General features: G+C 40.4%; 1 protein-coding gene across 4 annotated transcripts in view; it reads right to left on the bottom strand.

Moving 5' to 3' along the window:
* Nucleotides 1-20,661, bottom strand: part of OVCH2 (ovochymase 2) — a 29,106-nt gene extending 8,445 nt beyond the window's left edge. Inside the window, exons 1-15 of one of the 4 annotated variants that reach the window (XM_065594904.1) lie at nt 20,194-20,364; nt 19,432-19,500; nt 17,830-17,927; nt 14,112-14,221; nt 13,284-13,375; nt 10,310-10,482; nt 8,553-8,648; nt 6,983-7,134; nt 6,041-6,236; nt 4,242-4,265; nt 3,302-3,392; nt 3,060-3,193; nt 1,823-1,963; nt 1,357-1,487; nt 684-777 (exon numbers count right to left, since the gene is read on the bottom strand). In XM_065594904.1, the coding sequence (XP_065450976.1) occupies nt 684-777; nt 1,357-1,487; nt 1,823-1,963; nt 3,060-3,193; nt 3,302-3,392; nt 4,242-4,265; nt 6,041-6,236; nt 6,983-7,134; nt 8,553-8,648; nt 10,310-10,482; nt 13,284-13,375; nt 14,112-14,221; nt 17,830-17,920 (1,525 nt within the window). In that variant the 5' untranslated portion in view covers nt 17,921-17,927; nt 19,432-19,500; nt 20,194-20,364. Of the gene's footprint in view, nt 1-683; nt 778-1,356; nt 1,488-1,822; nt 1,964-3,059; nt 3,194-3,301; nt 3,393-4,241; nt 4,266-6,040; nt 6,237-6,982; nt 7,135-8,552; nt 8,649-10,309; nt 10,483-13,283; nt 13,376-14,111; nt 14,222-17,829; nt 17,928-19,431; nt 19,501-19,766; nt 20,393-20,446 lie in introns of those variants that run through there. The other 3 variants (XM_065594903.1, XM_065594906.1, XM_065594905.1) reach the window with 3 other exon arrangements.
* Nucleotides 20,662-21,227: the final 566 nt, after the last annotated feature.

Here is a 21,227-nt window from a genome sequence, read left to right as displayed (position 1 = left end):
CACCAAGAACCCAACTGGTCCCCAGCAGTTCCTGAATAAAGGGAGGCACAAGCTACCTCCCCTGTGTCTTTGCTCCAACACTAGCACCAGCACAGGGATGAATTGGGCCGATTATGTATTCCAAGCCCTTGACAAACCAAAGAACAAGTCCTTGGGCCCAATTCTCCTCTAACTTATTGGTACACTGCCATAAACCAGGAGCAATTCCAGTGAAGTTAATGAGAGTTACACCAATGTTCAACAGGGATAGTGAAGAAGAACAAGCCCCTGAAAAGCAAACTGAACTCAGGTCATCTCAGGTGTTTTGTATAATCCATGTGTCAAACACCAGTGCTGCAAAACAAATATCTGGCAATATTTCCTAAGCACTGCATTTAGGATACAATTTAAATATCTACATCATTAAAATCTTGGATATGTTTCTCTATCTAAGTAAATGGATAGTAGATAATATTCCTCTGAAAAGGATCAGTGGTGAAAAATGTCAGCGTGTACTGTACTGAGAATAGTATTTGGTTCAGCATCTAGTGGCAGTAGAGGGGAATTGCTCTTTTTTGATTGGTTACTTGGCTTTACAGGCTGTCAAGTTTTTACTTGCTAAATTATAGTGTTTGGAGATACAAAATGAGAACAACAGAAGCTAGGTCTGAATTAATGACCTGGATGAAAATCAAAAAACAAACCTATTTCTTCCTCTTTTGTTACATCCTCATACACTGTTACAGAGTCATAGGAGCAGTCTTCATTTTCCTCTATTTCAAAATACTCATATGTAAGCTTAAAAAGAAAAAGGAAAGAATTACATTATAGAGCTAGTAGTAAGAGATAGGAAGACCTATTACCGATCTTTAATACCCTCTAAGGTCCTCTTGCTCCTCTAAGGGCAGGATACAGTCCCCTGATAGAAGATCTATGTGATATTAAACTGATGCTCTGTTTTGTCTTCAACAAAAGGCTAATAGGAGGAAAATCATTATGTTCATAGCTAATAAGAGAAATACACTTTTAATTTACATTAGTAATGAACCAAAACACCCAATTCAAACATCCCCAAAACTCTGGAGAAATCTGAGTTTAGACAGATCCACAATTTGCAACTAGTGCAAGCAGGCCAAGCCAAAAGCCCAAGTCTAAATGATTCCAAACTTTGTTACAGTTCTAACAGATCTGAAATATCATGAGAATACAGCTGCTTTTGGGGTGGAATGTAACAGCCATGCACTGGACCCAGCAGCACTACACAAGAAATGAAGGTACAACTAAAGTAAGCTTTCGTTGCCAGCACTTAGTGTATGACTTATTTCTTTCCAAATTATCTGCACAGAATGAAAGGTGTAAGACCTTCCTGCATTGTACCTTGATTACATGGTTCTCTGGAGCATGAATAATCCAGTGACAGTCTGCCAGATTGTTGTAGGGTTCAGGATAGTTCATACTTTGTATCACTCCTCCTTCGAAGAGGACAGCTAAGGACCCGCAGCCAGAATCTAGAAACACATAGGGAAAAAAATCAAAGGGAATCAAGTGTTTTCCTATTAATTGTCCATCCATTAACTTCAAATCCTGACCAGCTCCCAAGCAGCGCTCTCACGAGTGAACTACAGAAAAAGAGAGAGAGAATGATTTGGCCCATTACTGTGATCCATGCACAGAGGGGAGCCTCTCCCCTCAGATCATCCCCCTCCCACATGGAAAAGAGAGCCAGCCCACTGCAGTAACATACTTCTCCCAACTCTTCAGAGAGCACTCTGCAGGTACTGGGATCCATGCAGAGCCACAGCAGAATGAGTGTGACAAGAAAAGGCCAGGGAGCTGCACTTACCAGGAAGAGCATCTGGTGAAAGAGCTCTGTACCCCATTGAAAATCCAGTTCCAGATGCCTTGTTATCAGAGACAAATTTCAGCTTTATACCATTGGAGCCGACCAAAATGGGTAGTGGAGAGTCAACCCCACAGAATCTCCCTGCAAATTACATATTTATTATTAGAGAACGATCATCTTTAAAAAAAACATAGTAAAGTTAGTTGAGAAAATGTATACACATCAAAATAATAAAACCTCAGCTACAGTATTTGGTCATAAAAGAAATCAAATGTACAGATATAACTAGAATTCTTACAGCCCCTCAGTTTGGGCTTTTCAGAAGTCCAAAAGCTTTTACAGCTGTAAAAGCTAGAAAAAGCCCAAAAGCTAGAAACTAACATCCTCTGTGCTGGCCCATTATCATTTCACTGAACCTCCAGTTCCTCCTGCAAACACTTTCCCCCAATAAATTGTAATAACTGGGTAATACCACTCACTCCTGCATGAGTTGTCAGCAGGCTTTCAAGCAAGGACCTTTCTTTCTTTTTTTCAAAAGGCTAACAGGCTTTATTTTCTGGAATTTATAAAATGGCTCCAGGCAGCTCCCGCTTTAATATTTACAATGCAAAAAATATCAGTAAATGCACAAGGGACTATACAGCATGGCCACTGCCCTGGCAGAGGGCTAGGAACACTCCAGTAGCCACACTTGAGGCCAGGAGGGGCTCTGTCTATTACCGAGCAGACAGACAGCTGCCCGGCACTCTGGAAAGACAGGGTGAGAGCGCAGGGTGAGCAGGGCAGCATAAGCCAGATCACTAAGCGCACACACTGAGGCAGCACAGCCTCCAGGAGCTCACAGCAGCAAGCACATCACACTGCTGCTCGGTACATTTCAGCTCCCTTTCTCAGACGGTGGTCAGGCTCAGGTCCCACTGCTCTGGACCTTGCACTAGTGCAGCAGAAGGAAGGGACCCCAATGGGGCTGCAGTGGACCGAGCTGCTCTCAGGCAAGCCTCTACCACTTGAGGTTAAAGGGTAACTCCATTAGCTAGCGGAAGTAGTAAACTGCTATCATCTAGTGGCCAAGCTCCTAGAGGGAGACATGACATACAACTTGCAAGCATGAGTTCAGTGTGATCAGTGACATCACATACACAGTCTGAAACCAGTGGATCCAGTTTCTATTATAACTTTAAATTTCATTGAAAGACTCTATGAAAATATTTCATAGAATTACTGAAAAACAACTCACCAACAAGTCTGTCATCTTTCGAATACACTGACAAAGAATCATAGTCACAGAACGTGTCTGACTCCACATCAAAGTGGGAGAAATTAAGTAGTATATGCATTCCTTCTGGGACCAGCAGAGTCCACACACACAACCTGCAATGACACAAACTGGATGAGTTCCTGTCTGCAATCAAACAACAAACTACAGCTGCAAGATCATTGCATGTAGCTTCTGAAAAAGGAATGCTTGCATCTACTCACTGGTTGTTTTGATAGAAATGTTTGAGACTTTCTGGGAAACGTAATTCACCTTCATTGCTGGGGAGTTTACCATCCTGGGTGCTACATGATGCTGCATTGTGGGGGTTTGAAATGAAACAACAGAAAATCAGGTTTGACATACAGTCATCTGCTACTCCCAAAAGCTCATCTAGCATGGAAGGAGGATTACGAGATTACAGTTTTAAAATTTCTCAGATACATTTTTGTCACAAGATTAGATTTGTATTGTGTCTCCCTCCTGCTTACCCCTTTATTCACAGGTATGTGAACAGACAGCAAAGCTTTGATGCACAGTGAGGCCCAGAAAAAAAACAACAATCTAAATCCCTTTATATTTGTACTATAAGAGCATTAGTGCAACATTTTTATTGTAAGGACTGTCAAACAATTAAAAAATAATGGCAATTAATTGCAAGATTTAAAAAATAGTCACAATTAATTGCAGTTTTAATTGCACTGTTAAACAATAATAGAATACCAATTTAAATGTATTTAAATATTTTGGATGATTTCAACTACAACACAGAATACAAAGTGTACAGTCTTCATTTTATATTATTTGTGATTAAATATTTGCACTGTAAAAAAAATCTGTTTACAAGGAATGCAAATAAAAATGAATGAAAACATTTATTTTCTTATATTAGGTGCTCTAAAGGATTTTTTTCCGAATCCCATCAACCTTTCTGAGGTGAACCATATTTAAGCACACTCTTAGGTGCTTTCCTGAGTAGAGACATAAGCATGAACTTAAACTTTAAACACATGCTCAAATGCTTTGCTGAATCATAGTTTAATTGTTTACAAGATCAGACCATAAATACGTATTTTCCCCCATCATAGCTAATGTAACAATTATAGAATTTTTATATCATTTGCCTTAATATCTCTAACACAGGTAGAAGTTTAAAGAACTCACCTACAGAACTTTTCATTTTCAAATCTAATTTGGGGGAGGAAAAAAAGGGATTTTAGAGAAGCACATTCAGAGTCATGACAAATCTTCTGTACACTTTGCCTTTATCGGAATGAATAAGTTTGTAAAAACTACAGTGAATTTCAATCAGACTTCTTTTTTCAATCAGAAATTGCTAACTCTGGGCCAGACTCTGCCACCTGGGCTTGTCTGCACATGAAAGTAATTCTGGAATAAGATGGGGGGTTTGAATTTTAAAATAGGTATTCCAGAATAACTCCATATGTGGACACACTTATTCTGGAATAACAGCACTTTTTATCCATTTAGTTTAATCTATTTTCAAGTGGATTAAGCTAGTTCAGAAAAAGGCACTCATTCTGGAATAAGAAAGTGTGTCCACACACTAAATTATTCTGGAATAGCTATTCCAGAATAACTCATATGCAGACAAGTCCTTAATCAAGTAGAGTAGCATCCTATTCTGAGTAGTCCCATTAAGTTGAATGTGATTACTTGTGGAGTAAGGTACTGCTTAGCAGAACCTGGGGGGCAGAATCTGGCTGGTAGTGTCATAAAAATGACATTCTGGATACTCAGTTGTACTATAAGACCCTTGTACTGATCTGACATTGTGAAGGGGCCGTAAGGTGGGTGCAAATGGAATTTATGATATTTTATGGGCTGCTTCTAAAGCACCCCTTTTTATGCTGAGCTAGGTTATTTCCAAATAATTTAAGCAGAATAACCAAAATAAGTAATAAAGAAAAATAGTATATGAATAGGGCTGATAAAAAGTTTTCCACTCAAACCTTTTCTTGATGGAAAATTGGAATTTCAATTAAATGAAAATCTGCATGGAAAGCAGGTGCTTTCCTCAAGACATTTCAATTTTTCATTGGAAACCAAAACCCTGAAAACAAAATGTTTGTTTTTTTATTTGATTTCAGGTTTTTATATTTCAGTTTTTCAACCAGAAGTTGAAACTTTCCAGTGACATTTTCACTAAAAACTTTTTTTTTAAATTTGTTTAAATATTCTGTGGAAAAAAACATTTTCCAGCCAGTACATGTGAATCTCAGCTATTGCATATTTGTCTCCACTCATACTCCCACAATCCTTGATCCCATTTAAAGAAAATAGCCCAAATTTGAAGAAAATATTAGCTCAACTTATAACTGCTCTTTGAGTAAAATTCACCCTTGTGTAGAGTGACAGCAAAAAGCCTATGCACCATTTAAGTCATCATCCCCATTAATTTAGAAGTGGTGAATAATCTTCATGCTGACCCTCTGCAAAAGAGTGAATTTCATCCTGTGTGCACAGTGAGGGAACATGTGAGAGAGGTGGAGAACTCATGCGAGTATGGACGTCTCCATACAGTTACAACGCCTGACCCAGCACAGCTCACTCAGGAAAAGCTCCCATTGACTTCAAGAAGTGCAGGTTTGGGCCCAAGAGATCACCAATATTCTGCTGTAAATGAATGAAAATGTAAATGAATGAAAGTTCCATTTTAACACACTAACTGAATTCAATCCTTGAAACTCAATGGTTGTCCAGGGCAAAGATAAAATAAAATGATAATATAATAGTCACCATTTGCAACAGTTCTAAACAATGACCTTTCTATTCGATCAGCAATCGGAGTGCTGTCCAGCTAGACATATAATGAAATCCATAATAGTTATTTGCTATGAAGCAAAGCTTAAAAAAGAAAAGAAAAATTTGGAGCCATGAAGCACACACCAGGAAGTCATTACTCCTACATATTATTAAAGTATTTGTGGAGGTTTTATTACCAGTATTGACGTTTTCTTGAATCCAGGAGAGCACCTTACGGAGATCTGTGAAAACCCCAGGCGATCCTCTCTGATCATACTTTTTCCTCATGTTATCATTCCAGCTCCGAGCACATCCCATACCCCAGGAGGTCACCCCAGCTAGAGTCCAGGCACCATGCTTACGCCTACACAAAAGAGGGCCTCCAGAATCACCCTATAATAAAGGTAACCCATCTTAATATAAAGCAAGTATGTGACTAAGCAAGTATGAACTCCCACTGGATGATTCCAGAAAAAAATCCAGCTGTATTTTGTACAGGAGTAATCCCCCTGCTATTTTAGGGCATGTCCCTTTAAGACAACCAAGGAAATAAGACTGTGCCTCCACAGCTGGGCTTGCTGTATTTAGTCAGGATCATTGTGGGAGGGAGGAAAAAACAGATAGACAAACATGTTCCCTGCCTCCACGATGCATGTCCACATTTTTAGTGCCAGAGTGGGTTGAGTTATGGCCTTAGCACAGGACTGAAGCGAGGAACTCTTGAATTCTAGGTTCTGGTTCTGACACTGACTCCCCTCTGTGTCATTTAACTTCCACATCTCAGTTTTTTCTTCTTGATAGTCAGAGCACCACTTTGTTACTTACCTCCCTGGGGTATTATGAGGCTTCATTAGTTAATGCTTATGAAGTGAAGTGTTATTGCACTGGGACATGTTCCAAAAGGCTAACCTGAAAGGTTCTCCAAGCCCTAAGTAATTTCGAGGAACCCATACCACAAGGGATGTGAGAATAAAATGGAGTGAAGTCATAAGTGGATTATATTGGCCATCCTTGAAGAGTTAAAAATATCAAATGGATTACACCGCCTATCGTATTATAGAGTATGTCTATTCACTCAAACACAGACACACACAAATGTGAGTTACAGCATGGTCTGCAAGGCTATCTGTTCCACCAACCTGGCATGCATCCTTTCCTCCATCTGGAAATCCAGCACACATTAAAGTGTCTCCTCGGATCGGATTCCGTAAGGTTGACAAAGCTCTAGAACATTCCTTGTGGCCTATGATTGGCAAATCTACTTCATGCAAGACCTGAGGGAGGATTCCATCTAAAAAAGAAGATTAAAGAAAAAAATAAGGAAACTAGTTTGCTAGACATACTGAAAGGTAAACTGAAAGTTCAGTGGATAATGATAGTTTTTGTTTGTTTTTTTTGGTGAAGTTTCATCTTCTAAACGTTGTATTTTGAGAAACAGCCATTGTGTATATGAATGTGTGAAGTTTTATGTGGGTGTATATATTTCAATTCAAATATGGATCTTTGGCTGCATAAAATTTCAACTGTCTTGATTTGAAAATGTAGGCCCCTATCCAGTAGTGACATCTGTGCAGGCACTGGGATCTGCCCATGCAGAGGCCATTGCAGGATAGGAGCCTTAGAAAACATGTTTTCATTAAAGAGAGACCACTTAAAACAAAAATTAGCTTGTTTTCCCCCCAAAAAGTCCTGTTTTCATGCAAAACCTCCCCCAGACCTTTTCACCCTATGAAATTGGATCATTTTTGTAACTATGAAATACAACTCCTGATGTCAAGATTTTCATATATACCACAGATGTATTTTAAGTTTGTTATAAAACCCTTATTGATGCATTTAGAAAGAAACTCAGTCCACCTTTACAGAAAAAGCAAAACTATTCCACCCTCAGACAAGTTTCAGAGTAGCAGCCGTGTTAGTCTGTATCCGCAAAAAGAAGAACAGGAGGACTTGTGGCACCTTAGAGACTAACAAATTTATTAGAGCATAAGCTTTCGTGGACTACAGCCCACTTCTTCGGATGCTCTCTGTATGTGTGTATATATATCTCCTCAATATATGTTCCATTCTATATGCATCCGAAGAAGTGGGCTGTAGTCCACGAAAGCTTATGCTCTAATAAATTTGTTAGTCTCTAAGGTGCCACAAGTCCTCCTGTTCTTCTTTTCACCCTCAGACAGTTGAACTAAAAGAAAAGTCCAAATGTTCAAAATAAACTACTTGGATATGTAGTAGGACTCGAGTTTATACCACCGGCTTCCATAACCTCCTTTGGCAAACTACAGATTTCTGTAATACATTCAGGGTGAAATTTACTCTTGTGCACAGTGTAGAGGGGCCACATAAAGCCATTGTACCACTTAAGCCCTGTTTTGAGGTTCCAATTCTGATTCATAGCTGCTGTTTTCTTCCTGGCCCACTTGTGGCCTAGATGCCTAAATTGGCTGTGTTCTGACTTTCAGATACAAGCTGACCCAACCTAATATGTTACAAAACTGAAGAGTCAGAAAAATGTATAAGGCTTTGCATTAGAATCCCAGTTAAAGGAACTCTCTCTCTCTCTCTCTCTCTCACACACACACACTACACCATTTGTCTGGTCTGTAGATCTGATGGGCTGCACAAACCGCTAAACATCTAAATAGAAAAGAAAATAAAGGAGCTTTTAAGCAGTACTAAGAAAATTAAAAAGTTACTTCAGTGGCTTACTCTCTTTTAGACGGCCCCAACCACAAGTGGTACAAACATCTCCTGGATCAAACTTTTCACCCACATCAGGAAGGCAGGCTGGCAAAACTGATGAACCTACCATGAATATACATGGAATTTCTTATTAAACATTTGAAAGAAGAGCTTAAGAACATAAACTTTGTTTTACTTCTCAACTAATCCTTTAAATAAAACAGCACTGTAGTTTATTGTGACATCTATCAGAGGGTTAATCTGAAAAAGACACCTGTTACAAGCTGCTGGAAATTCATTCATGCCCTCAGAGTATGATAACCAATGCCTGTTATTCAAAGCAGCTCTGAGGAGGTTACCTTCTTTCCTGGTGCTTTATTGGATGAATGTATTCTTTTAACTTGAGAATTCATTGGTTCATTGTGTTGCCATTTGTTAGACCAGATTAAATCATAGGTATTATAGACCCAGGCCCTCAGATCCTCAAATTATCCGTCTATAATAATCTAAATTTTCCTATTAAAAAAATAATCTGGTCCTCATGGTTGCAAAGGAAACCATGCAATTGTGAACCAAGTGTAAACAACACAGTAATGCATGCCCAGAGCCGGCTCCAGGGTTTTGGCCGTCCCAAGCAGCCACAAAAAAAAAAAAGCCGCGATCGCGATCTGCGGTGGCAATTCGGTGGGAGGTCCTTCGCTCCCAGGCGGAGTGAGGAACCGTCCGCCGAATTGCCACCGAATACCTGCACGTGTCGCCCCTCTCCGGAGCGGCTGCCCCAAGCACTTGCTTGACAAGCTGGTGCCTGGAGCCAGCCCTGCGCGTGCCTGAGTCTACAGAGAACCTGAAACAATAGATCAGAGAGAGAACTGGCTCATGCATTTCAATGTGGTGTTAAAACCAAGACACACTACTCCAGGAGACATCCCTGTGTAAGATGAGAGAGTGCAGTGGGCCCAGCTCGCCAACCCTGACTGCTGGAGTAAGTACTGAAAGAATGAATGCAAGTTGCTGTCCCTGCCTCTGTATCCTACTCCCAAATGGAGGTGGGTCCAGGCTGTCACTACTGGGGTTACAAAGAACTCCATGTCCTTCCTCTGCCTCTATGGGAAGGAGAGGGGAACGCCAATCACCTCTACTGAAAGTGGTTAGTGGGGTGATGACATGGTAGCAGGGCCATAGAAATGGCCCATGTTATGTCTAGGGCCATAGATGCTGGAATTAGGGGTGCTACCGCACCCCCGGCTTGACATGGTTTCCATTATATACAGGGTTTACAGTTTCAGCACCCCCTCTATACAAATTGTTCCAGCACCACTGTCTAGAGTCCTGAATTGCCTTAATCTGGCCGTGCTGGAACACACTGGGAGTGCCACTCTGTGGACACACAAACATAATTTCTTTTCAACACAAGCATTTCAGTTAAATACTTAGGGCCAAATTCTAACACCTGTACTCCCAATGAGTAATACCCTATTCTTCAAGGTTCTGCTCCATGTTAATAAGTCTATTCAACTCAGTTATTTTTCTGACTTGCCTCCAGACCTTTAATTACTCTTTCTCCAAAACACAAAGGCCATGCACATTGATGTGTTCTTTTTTTCTCTGTCTCCATTATGCTGCATATATTATGGTACAATTATTGTTTCTGTGAAGAAATGCATTTAAAATTATGCATAAACTATTTCTTCTTAGGAGTTATGTTTTAACAAGAATGTTTAACAGAGAGGTCTGTGAGCTTGATACTTATAATTGCAAACTATTGTATAGAATTGTGGCCTTACTAAAGTTGAAAGCACCATCCAGCTTCACAAGGGCAATATCATAATTCATTGGTCTTTTGGGGTTGAAATTTGGGTGTTTAATGATGGCTTTAACTGGTAGTGTCTGCTCTCCTTCATCCACGAGACTTAAATCATGTTCTCCGGCAGTGATGTTCAGGTAATCGCGTAAGTGTCTGTAGGGTAGAAAGTAAACGTTTAAAGAGTAAAAGTAGAAAAATATGACAATGAAAAATACAGGCATTCTTAGGTATGTCTGTACTGCAATCAGAGGTGTGATTGCAGCATGTGCACACTTCCAAGCTAGCTTTACTTTAGGTAGCAGTAAAGCATGGACTTCAGCATGGGCTAGCTGTCTGAGTAAATACCCAGCATCCTGAGTGGGCTTGTACAGCCCAGGCTGAGGCCCGTGCTGTTGCAGATTGACTGCTGTTGGTATTGAAAATACCTGAGCTAGCTTTAATCCAGCTATGTCTACACATGCTGCAGTCACACCTCCAATTGCAATGTAGACATCCCCTCAGTCTTTATAACATACAACTTTGATAAGGACTGCCATTATGTAGCACTTCCCATCCACAGATCTTAAAGCACTTTACAAACATTAATAGATTATCCTCACAACACCCATGTGAAGTAAGCAAAGATGGGGAAACTGAGGCACACAGTAGTGACTTGCTCAAGCAAAACAGCAAGTCAGTGGCAGACCCAGGAACTTCCTTATTCCTAGCCCTGTGCTCTCAACATTAGATCATGATTTTTTTTCAGATGGGAAAACTAAGGCACAGAGAAATTAACCTGTGACTTCCCCAAGATCATCCAGTGAGTCAGTGGCAGAATCAGGACTAGAACCCAGATCACAATATTCCCAGTGCTGTGTCCTAATAGTAAGGGTGAAATTCACCGCTGTGCAGAGGAAAGCACTGCCTACACACTATTTAATTCCCATTTTGGACTCTATTGTGAGGACATAAATGCCATTAAGTGGTATATCATCCCAGTGCTGGCTCTCTGCATAGAAGTGGATTCCATCCTAGATCTCAATGAAATTAGCAATGCAGTACAGTAATTACACAAAACTACTGCATACTTCAGTAGTTAGGAAGTGCTGGTTTTCTATAGAGAAATTCAGTTTTCATCTCCTTATGCTGGGATGTACAAAGGTGCCTAAAGGAGTTAGGTGCCAATTCTGTGGAAAGTTAGCACCTAACTCCCTTAGATGCCTCTGAAAATCCCAGCCTAATTTGTTAAAATTATTTACAGGTAGTAACCAGACAAGGCATTTTCTTATTAACGTTCAAAACTGAACCCCCATCCCTTTGATGAATCTGCTCAGTAATACGAGTCATTCCTAAATTTTTAAAAGTAACTGTTATACATTGATAAGCATCGTTAGCTTTCTGATTTCTTAATGAAAGTGCTACTTCATAGGGCTCAAGCCAAGGGACAGAAACTGAGGCTAATTCAGCTCCTACCTCTCCCCTCAGCTCCGCTCCCTGCTGTGGGATCTTTAATTACCAGGTGTGACCCAGGGGCCCCTTGATGCCAACTGGCAGAGGACACAGGGAGCATATACATTTTTACAGGGATCCCTTGATTTGGATAGATTCATAATAGTTCACTGAAAGGTAGTATGTAAGGTCTCTACCGAGAGCCAGTAGCTCATAATCATCGTGACATGTATGGATAGATAATTAAGGAGTTATGTATTTATACTGAAAATTATGTTCTTAAGGTCTTGGAGGCAGGTCACCAGGAGGTGACATACCTCCTGCCTGAAAGGAACATTTCTGAGGTAACAGACATTTATCTCCCTGTTTGGCCATTTGGGTAGTGTGTATTGTATGCCTCACAATGTATGCCTATTTGCATTCTCAGCTAAGAGCTAAGTAAGGCTGTGAAAAAACACCCCCCTGAGCGACAAAAGTTTTAGCGTTGAAAAGCGCCAGTATAGACAGCGCTTTATCACCGGGAGCATGGCTCCCGGCAATAAAGCTACCACCCCTTGCTCGGGGTGGTTATTTTTTAATCGCCAGGAGAGCTCTGACCCAGCAATAAAGCGTGACTACACTGCCCATGTCACAGCGCTGCCACGGCCACGCTGTAACAAGGGCAGTATAGACATACCCTAAGACTGCAAAAATCAACAAGAGAGGAAACAAACAGCAGTGGAATTCCCTACTTATGAATAAAAGACTAAGGGTTGTTCTGGTATATCTTGGAGTGCAAAGGAACATACTAGGTCTGTCACCTAGGAGACAAGCTGACAGCGTGCTTGTCTCAGAGAAGGCCACAGCCAAGCTGGGCTGTAAAGTGCTGCAAGGATTTTGGGTGCTCAATACTCTACAAGACATAATTATATGTAGGCTCTAGAATGTGTGTTATTTTATATAACCATTTGTTTCCAATACTTCTCTTTGGTACTACCCGAAGTGCTTTGTTAAATAACCTCATCCTTGATTTCACAATACACATATCTAAGCGCTGCGTGTTAGGTGGAGTGGTGACATCTTTCATCCAGCAAGATTCCAGTTTTTGTTAAGGTCTGTTTCTTTTGAAGAGCCTGATCCTGCATTTCAAAATTCCCGGTTATTTCACTGGAAGTTTGTGGCATGCAATGAGGCAGGATTGAGCCCTTAGTGTCTTGCTGCTTCTAAGTAACCTTTACAGAAGTATTACACTCCATTGGTATTACTGGATGTACATTCCCACCCCTGAACAACATAGCTGCTCCTTACTACTCTTTGGGTCTATTTTCCTCTTTTAAATTGCTTGTGAACTTTTATGAGGTCTTTTCCCCACACACTCACACACCCCACCCGCCCAATAAAAATTCAATTTGCAACCAGTATTTTTCAGATGGAAAGGTTATTGGGGTCTGTAAACAATTTCCACAAACAAATGCCATAGCGCAAGCACTTTTACTAGCAATACTTTTCTTCACTTGCAGCCCTGTAGTGAAATTTCTCATCCATACCTGTCTAAAACACAGTGAGCTGCCGTGACCACCCATTGAGCAGAAACAATGGTGCCTCCACAGAAATGCCTTTGCCATCGTTTCAAGGAAACCTGCATCATAAAGAATGCCTGTCATGTAAAAATCTGTACATCTGAGAGAGAGCATTCTCAAAGCTTTCAGCATATTACAGTTAACACTGCTTAAGAAAATTCAACAATACTTCTTGGCATTTGGGTGGGGTTTGGTGTCCTCAGCTCTTAGAACTCCCATTGAGCCCCAGTAGGTGTCTAGTTTTATCTCCAAACAATTTTGTGACATGAGTACAAATTATATATATTTCACACAGGTAAAAGACGGACATATTCAGCAGGGGACTGGGTTGTTTAGACTATATATTACTGATCCTAATTCAGACAGGTTGCCAGAAGCCTTCACAGCTGTTTGGTGTCCTGTGTGAAATGAGTTTGCGGTCTCAGACCACCAAACAGTACAAGGCACCACCCTCTTCCCAATCACTATGTTCTCCGGTGGTATGTGATGGTTCTTTTACTTTCCAAACAAATTCACCCATCCCTATTTATAACAGACCAGCTACAGACTCCCTTTAAGACCCAATAATAAACATAACAAAAGTTTCTAGGAACTTGGAGAGAGTGGAAATTATTCCTGCCTTCTGTCTGCTTCACTGCTCTTGCTAAAAGCAGCAGCATGGAACTCAACAATAGAGCACCAGATGTGCCAATGAGCACAAAGTACCCCTGCCTTGCTGCTTTTGTTACATCTATGAAAAGTTGGGCCTTTGTTCCCTAAGTGGCACAGGATAAAACCGCATTCCCTTGTGCTAACCTGCCATGGATGCGAGCCTTGTTTCACCTGGTTCCCACCAACAATGCGAGTGAGGTGGTTGAAATTATTCCATGGCTTCATTTCATGTGGCTTCTGTCCACACCTAGAATCTGAACAGTACCAAAACCAAATCAAACAAAAGAAAAGAAAGAAAGAAAATGAGCTTGTGTGCATCATTCTGTTCTTGACTCTCTAGCATCAAAGATTTCAACACCAACAAGCATGCAGACATTCAGAGGTAGAATCAAGTAGGAGACATATAAGGGCCCAATCCTGTAGTCCTCTCATACAATCAACTCTCACTGAACACTCATTAATGTGCTTGGTCTCTATAGGATCAGGAATAATTCTGTGTTTCCTCATTGCCTTTTTATTCTGGATCTAAAATACTGCAGCTGCACCACTGTAGCGCTTCAGTGAAGTCGCTACCTATGCCGACAGGAGAGGCTCTCCTGTCGGTGTAGGTAACCCACCTCTCCTAGAAGTGGTACCTAGGTTTATGGGAGAATTCTCCTGTTGACCTAGTGCTCTCTACACCAGGAGTTAGATCGGTTTAACTGCATCGCTTAGGAGTGTGGATTTTCCCCCTAATGTCCTAGTGTAGACCAGACCTCAGGTTCTCCATTTTTTGTACCTGCACAGTCAGAAAGAAACTTCAGCTTTCAAGGTGATAAAAGCTGCTCCAGTGCTGCATTTCTCCAGCCCTGCATTGAAGCACTCACAAATCCAGGGAACAGTTTTGATATGTTCTAATATGTCATGGGACACTGATATTGTGAGATGTCTGTTTGCTCTGCTCTGTGTTCCTGAGTAGTGTCATCAGCTTCCTTCACTTTGGGAGGGGAGGGCGGATCTGTATTTTTTTTTACACTATGAAGCCATTTTTAGGCTTTCCCATCTTTTCCTCCAATAGCTGCACTCCCTGTTTTTCAGATTATAAGCATTTTATGGGGTCTTCATGATAGAAAGAAGATGGGGACCCATTTCTACACCCCGTGAGACAAAGTGAACCCATCTTCAAGCCTGATCCTGCAATCAGTTTCATACTGGTGGAATACTTCACCTGTCCAGAGCCTTATTGACTTCAGTGGGACTCTGCTGAAATGCAGGAGTGCAGCTCAGGCCGCAGGACTAGGGTCTCAGTATTTGTCTTGCATTCTTGTATTTGCCACCAGCAAAGTGCACTTTATTAGCTAATTAATGGAGGGAAGCAGTGGAGCAAAAGTCTGACAGAATTGGTTTAACCTGCAATTGGTGTCATAGCTTACAGAATCATAGAAATGTGGGGCTGGAAGGGACCCCGAGAAGTCATCTAGTTCAGCCACCCCTGTGCTGAAGCAGGACCATGTAAACCTAGTGCATCCCTGACAGGTGTGTGCCCCCTCATGTAAAACCAGCTCTACCTCTAAGTGCTTCATGCAACAGACCAGTGACTCACTCCACTGCTATATGTTCTGAGATCTGAAGGCAATCACTAATGTAGAGAATCTGTTTTAGACCAGCCAAGAGCAACTGTTTACATACTTCAGGAGCTCTCCATTTGGGTGTTCTCATGTTTTATTTTTACTAATATGACTTTTTTTCTACCATGAACAAATATTAGGAGGCAAACAAGGAAAAATATATTTAGGAACACTTAAACCCCCTTTAAACTGAAATTCCCTTTTATACAAATTTTGGGAATGAATCACTGTTCCACTAACACCCCTCAATTATTGGACCATGTATTTAGCCAAACTTTTTCGCATCCTTCAAAACATTTTGGACAAATGGGGTTGACCTACCCACTACATAGGCTTTGATAATCAACAATTGATGGGTGGACTTTTCAAAAGCATTCAGCACTGGCCTAACTAACTCTGCTCCCACTGAAGTCAATACCAGTGCTACTCAGCTCAGCTCTCTGAGGCAGAGATATATTTATATTTTTTAAATGTGTGGTACAGAAAAACATTTACAGCAATAATACTGAGTTTATAGCAAAGCTAAATGCAATCCTTCCAACTTCAGTAATTACTTGCAATCTGTATTAATGAAAAGGGCATTGTTTTGAAGCATTTTCCAAACCCAGCATATTACCCATAATTCCCATTTTTGCTTTTCTATTTGAAACTGTGTGAAAAACTTCAGTGAAGTCAAAAAAGTCTCCAAAGCACTTAACAGACCATGTATATAGGGTTCTCTCACCTATTTCTGCAATGCAAACACTTGTGTGGCAGAATGCTGCAGTAATAAAGTGTGCCATTATTTAGGATACCAAGAGTAGCTGGCTGTGTTTGTAATAAAATGCTCCAGAGACACTTTTGACTTCAATGTGCATGAAAACATTAAAATAAAACAACAACAGTGGAACTATGGGTAATTTGCTGGGTTTGAGCAATGTAACTCCAAAATTTCCCTTTTCACTAGTTCAGCTTTGCAAGCATCTGCCAGAACTGGATGGTTTGCTACAAGCTTTGGCACTCCGCCACCAATAAATCTTAATCCCATTGCTATCAGAATATTTTGTCTACACACACACACACACACACACACACACACATTTTACAAAACAACAATTATATTGCTACCTCAGTGAGTCAAGCCTGAAATTTAATTTACCCTTTTGCACAAGTGAAGTTGAGATCACAAAAAAATACAATTGGCCTGATTCTGATCTCAGATGGATTTACTGCACTGGAGTTTCTCTGGATTCTCAGACTGTAATTGAAATCAGACCCAGGCATATTTTTGCATTATACAATAAGAGACTGATGGAAATCCACAACATGACTGTTAACACTTCTAATAATGATTGCCATATTCCTAAACCAAACAGCAATTAAAAAATCATGAAGTGTGATTAAATTGGACACAGTTGTGAAAACAATCCAGATTAGTCATTATATTTCTACCCGGTGTGGCTGGAGAGACATTTCCAACAGTGGCTTGTGTCTTGACACCCATATAAAAAGTGAAACAAATAATCTACATAAATGAAATAATTAGGAATATTCAGGATTTTTTTTTTTCAAAATTGGTCCAAATGGACTACACTCTGGGATTTTAAAATACAAGACAATTTAAAAGAGGAGCTAGTCCAAGTCATTTCATTTCAACTGAAATAAAGACTTTGGGTTGGTAACATACAATTGACATCAAAATAACGACATCGGTTTTAATCCACAGCTTTTGTTATTTTGGTGCAAACCTGTGAAGGTCTTATTTTGATTTAGTTCAGCTTGTTAAAGGAAGAATTAAGCTAAATTGAAAAAAAAACTTTTATTCTCATGTATCCACGCATAGACATGCAGTTACACATCAAAAGGAGTGGATTAAACCTCATACTGTAGACCAGCGGTTTTCAAACTTTTTGAGCTGAGCCCCCCACTTTGAGTTACAATTTTTGGTTGCGTTCCCCCCTCAACCACACAAAAAGAGATTAGTCACAGGGTGGAGGTGGCGTTCCCTCTCCGAGCCCTGCCACGCCGGGCTGAAGCCTGAGCTGAAGCCCAAGCCACCTGGCGTTGCCGCTTGTCACCCTAATGTCCCTCTGTGTCCCTTTAGGGGGCACACCCAACAGTTTGAAAACCTCTGCTGTGGACAGACATGACCTAGGGTCAGATTCTCAACTGGTATAAATTAGTGTAACTCCTTTACTTCCATGGAGCTAGATGGTGTAAAACAATCTGAGAAGCTGGGCTTTTGCCTTTAGAAAATGATTAAATTTTGATCCTACCTTTTTGTAGACGCAGTGGCACGGAGTTTCCTTCTCTAAGACAAACTATCCCAATCATGAATAAAAGCACCTCGCCTAGGGCTACTGGCATTTTGAGGCTGTAAGTGACCAAGTAAAGATGGGAAGAGTTTTTATAGGGGGAAAAGAAGAAAATAACGCTGTGGGAGACCAGCAATTGACTAATTAAAGTGGAGGTTACTCATTAATCCAGCCATAAAGCGTTTACTGGGCACAACTAAATGTTCCAAATTTAACCAAGCATGATACCTTCATAAACCTAAAGTTACTGAGGTCTTTGTTGCTAAATATTTTCTGAATTCTCACAGAAAAAATAAACAGCCAATTCAAGAAAATGGCAGAACCGTAAATTATTGCATGCTCCCCTAGCTGATATCTAGCTAATACAGTACACATATAATAGCATCACACCAGAGAAAACCAATTGGTTGTAATTCTAGGTCACTACAGTTTTCACAGTTCTTATTGCTGGCGTATGTTAAATTCACTTACTGTATTTTACATGTTAGCCAACACAGCAGACCTGAGAAATATATTGACTATGTGTTCAAGCTGTACAAGACACAAAATAAAGACTGTCCCTGACTCAAAGAGCCTATGTGTAAAATTTTCAAAAGTGCAGAATCAAAGTCCTATTTTCAAAGAGACATAGGCACCTAAGGGCCAGATTTTTAAAGGTATTTTGGTGTTGTTCAACTCAGCGTTACCAGGTCTAATTGATATAGATGACAAGGTCCCATTTTCAAAAGTGACCTTGACACTTAGGAGAGAGAGAAGGTGGGTGAGATAATCTCTAATATACTGGAAACAACATGGCTCCAGCACCGCAAAACAAACTTGACACTTAAGAGACTCTTTGATAGTCAATGGGACTTAGGCTCCTAATTCTTGAAGTACTTTTGACTCACAATGACACTCAAGTTCCTAAATGTTGATCTCATTTTCAAAAGTGACTTCAGTACTTAGGAACCTAAGTCCCACTGACTTTCAAGGAGACTCCTAAGTGCCAAGGTCAATTTTGAAAATGGGACTTAGGGCATTGCAACACTTGCAATGCTGAGTGAAGCAATGCCTAAATACCCTTAAAAACTCGGACCTTTGGACCTGAAGTCTCACAGGAACCTAAGTCTCATTGTGAGTCAAAGTGTCTAAGTCATTCTTGAAAATGGGATTTAGGCTCCTAAACCATTTTGCTGCTTTTGAAAATTTTGTACTAAGGAGCCTAAACAAGACAGAGTAGACAGGTTGCACTGGGAAGCCTAGAAAAGAGAATGCATCACCATTTTTTTTGGCTCATTAAATTAGTAAGCAACTATAGTCTGGTTTGAAATATTTGGAACAAAATAACAGATTTGACCAAAATATCAGTATAGTGAAAGTGAACGTGTATGAAATACATAAGGGCCAAAATTAGGTATCATCACAGTTTGTGTTATCACTGAAGAAGATAAATAATCCTAGGAAATCTGAAAGACACAAATAAAGCTACAAATCTTATCTAAACTGGGAAAAAAGATGTACTCTTACAATGATCACTAACAGATTGTAAAATCTTATTGCAGTCAGGGCAAGTTGTAGTTTTACCTCAGTTTAGCTCATCAACGTAAATCCTAGGCTCTCTCAGCTGTCATGTTGTAAAGGACGCCATTTTCCCTAGTGTAACCATACCCACAAAAACCAAAAGGCAATAGCACAGGGTGTACATTAAAGTCTGAGACAAGATAGGAGATGAACAATACGTATGTATTTCTATATATCTAGCTATCTAAAATCTTGAGCAAATTCAGAGTCCACCGAAATACACATATCCACACAGGCTCTAAAAAATGACATAACTCCACACTGCAAACAGATAATGTGCTAATTTTTTTCCTTTACAAGAAACAAAAAGGACATTTCATTACTAAGATTATGATTACCATTTTGATAGGGGCACATATATTTTCTTTCATTCATTTATGCTCTGAAAAAAAATAATTCCCCACTGATCACAGAAATATGATTTTGCCTGTTAGCCTCTAAATCTCTTCTGAACATATTCTCATGTGTAGTGCACATGCCACTTTCTAATCAGCCATTAATTTCACAGTAGCACACTCCAAACTTCACCACTTCAGCATTGACCACTCGATCCATTATTCTGTTATAGATTCTTGCCATTTGCTTCCTTTCATCAGTCGCAAGGTGATAGCAGATGACACCCTGATCTGAATGCCTGATTTTCAACCAAGCTCAACTGTATACAGATCTTATCCTAGAAACACCCTTGAGCAGCTGCTCTTCTGCTGAAAAAAGACCCCGTTTCCTTGCTGGTCCTGAGGGCTGCCTTTTTCTGACTGCTCGTACCTGCTTTGTGAAGTAAAGAATAAAAATCAACTGCATATAATGAAGAGGTCACTGAGTAGTCCATCAGAGTGACATCTGTCAGGATCACAAAGTCTAACAACTACAGTGTAACTACTTATTTTTCCATATGTCACTGAGCCTGACATATCTATTTCTCATTGGTAATATGACAATGTATTCACACTGTGTCACTTACAATAAGAATAAGCAGTCAGCTCGTTTGGAATTTAGAATACAGAGAGGAAACACTTACTGTGCAGTGACCTAGGAGATCCAAGGGGAAAGGCACAGAACAGCATGTACTATACACTCTGTCTCTTGTCTAGGACAACAAAAGAGGAGCATAGGCTCTTGCCTTCTCTAACTGCTCTTTGTTCTCTTCCTCCACCGCCTATTTATCTTTGCCCTGCTGCACACTGGATAAGATGCAATAGCTAGTGTGACCAGATGTCCCAATTTTATATGGACAGTCCCGATTTTTGGGTCTTTTTCTTATATAGGTTCCTATTTCCCCCCACCCACTGTCCTGATTTTTCACACTTGCTGTCTGGTCGCCCTAGCAATAGTAGCTCCAAGCAAAGGCACTGATAATCCCATCCTCATTCTCCATTGCTTGGCTGCTGTTGCTCCCATACCTTGCAACCTTGGCAATCAGCACCACATGTCTCATTCCATACAGACTAGACGTGGGCCAGAACAGAAACCCTGAATTTGAGCATCCTCTTCTAGGTGTTCAGAATCCAAACCCAGATCTAGATCTGTATTTTCCAAATGGTCACTATATTTATAATAGGTCAAACCAAACCCTTGAATCCAAAAGCCCAGGAACTGTGGGATGTTTGAAATCCAGGTCTGGATTTAACAGCTTGAGCACATTGCTAATCCCAGTATTGCAGTGCTGGCCAATGCCTGACTGCGCGTCCTGTCACTTTTCCAGCTGTATATTTAATTTTTAGGTATTATAAACAACTTTGCATTCCATTGTACTTCAAATGCACCAGGGCCTTGCTTCCTCCCTCTCAGATTATCACACA

This window comes from Chrysemys picta, chromosome 4 (genome assembly GCF_011386835.1).
Source record: "Chrysemys picta bellii isolate R12L10 chromosome 4, ASM1138683v2, whole genome shotgun sequence".
Classification (NCBI taxonomy): Eukaryota; Metazoa; Chordata; order Testudines; family Emydidae; genus Chrysemys; species Chrysemys picta.
This window is presented reverse-complemented; position numbering and strand designations above follow the sequence as displayed.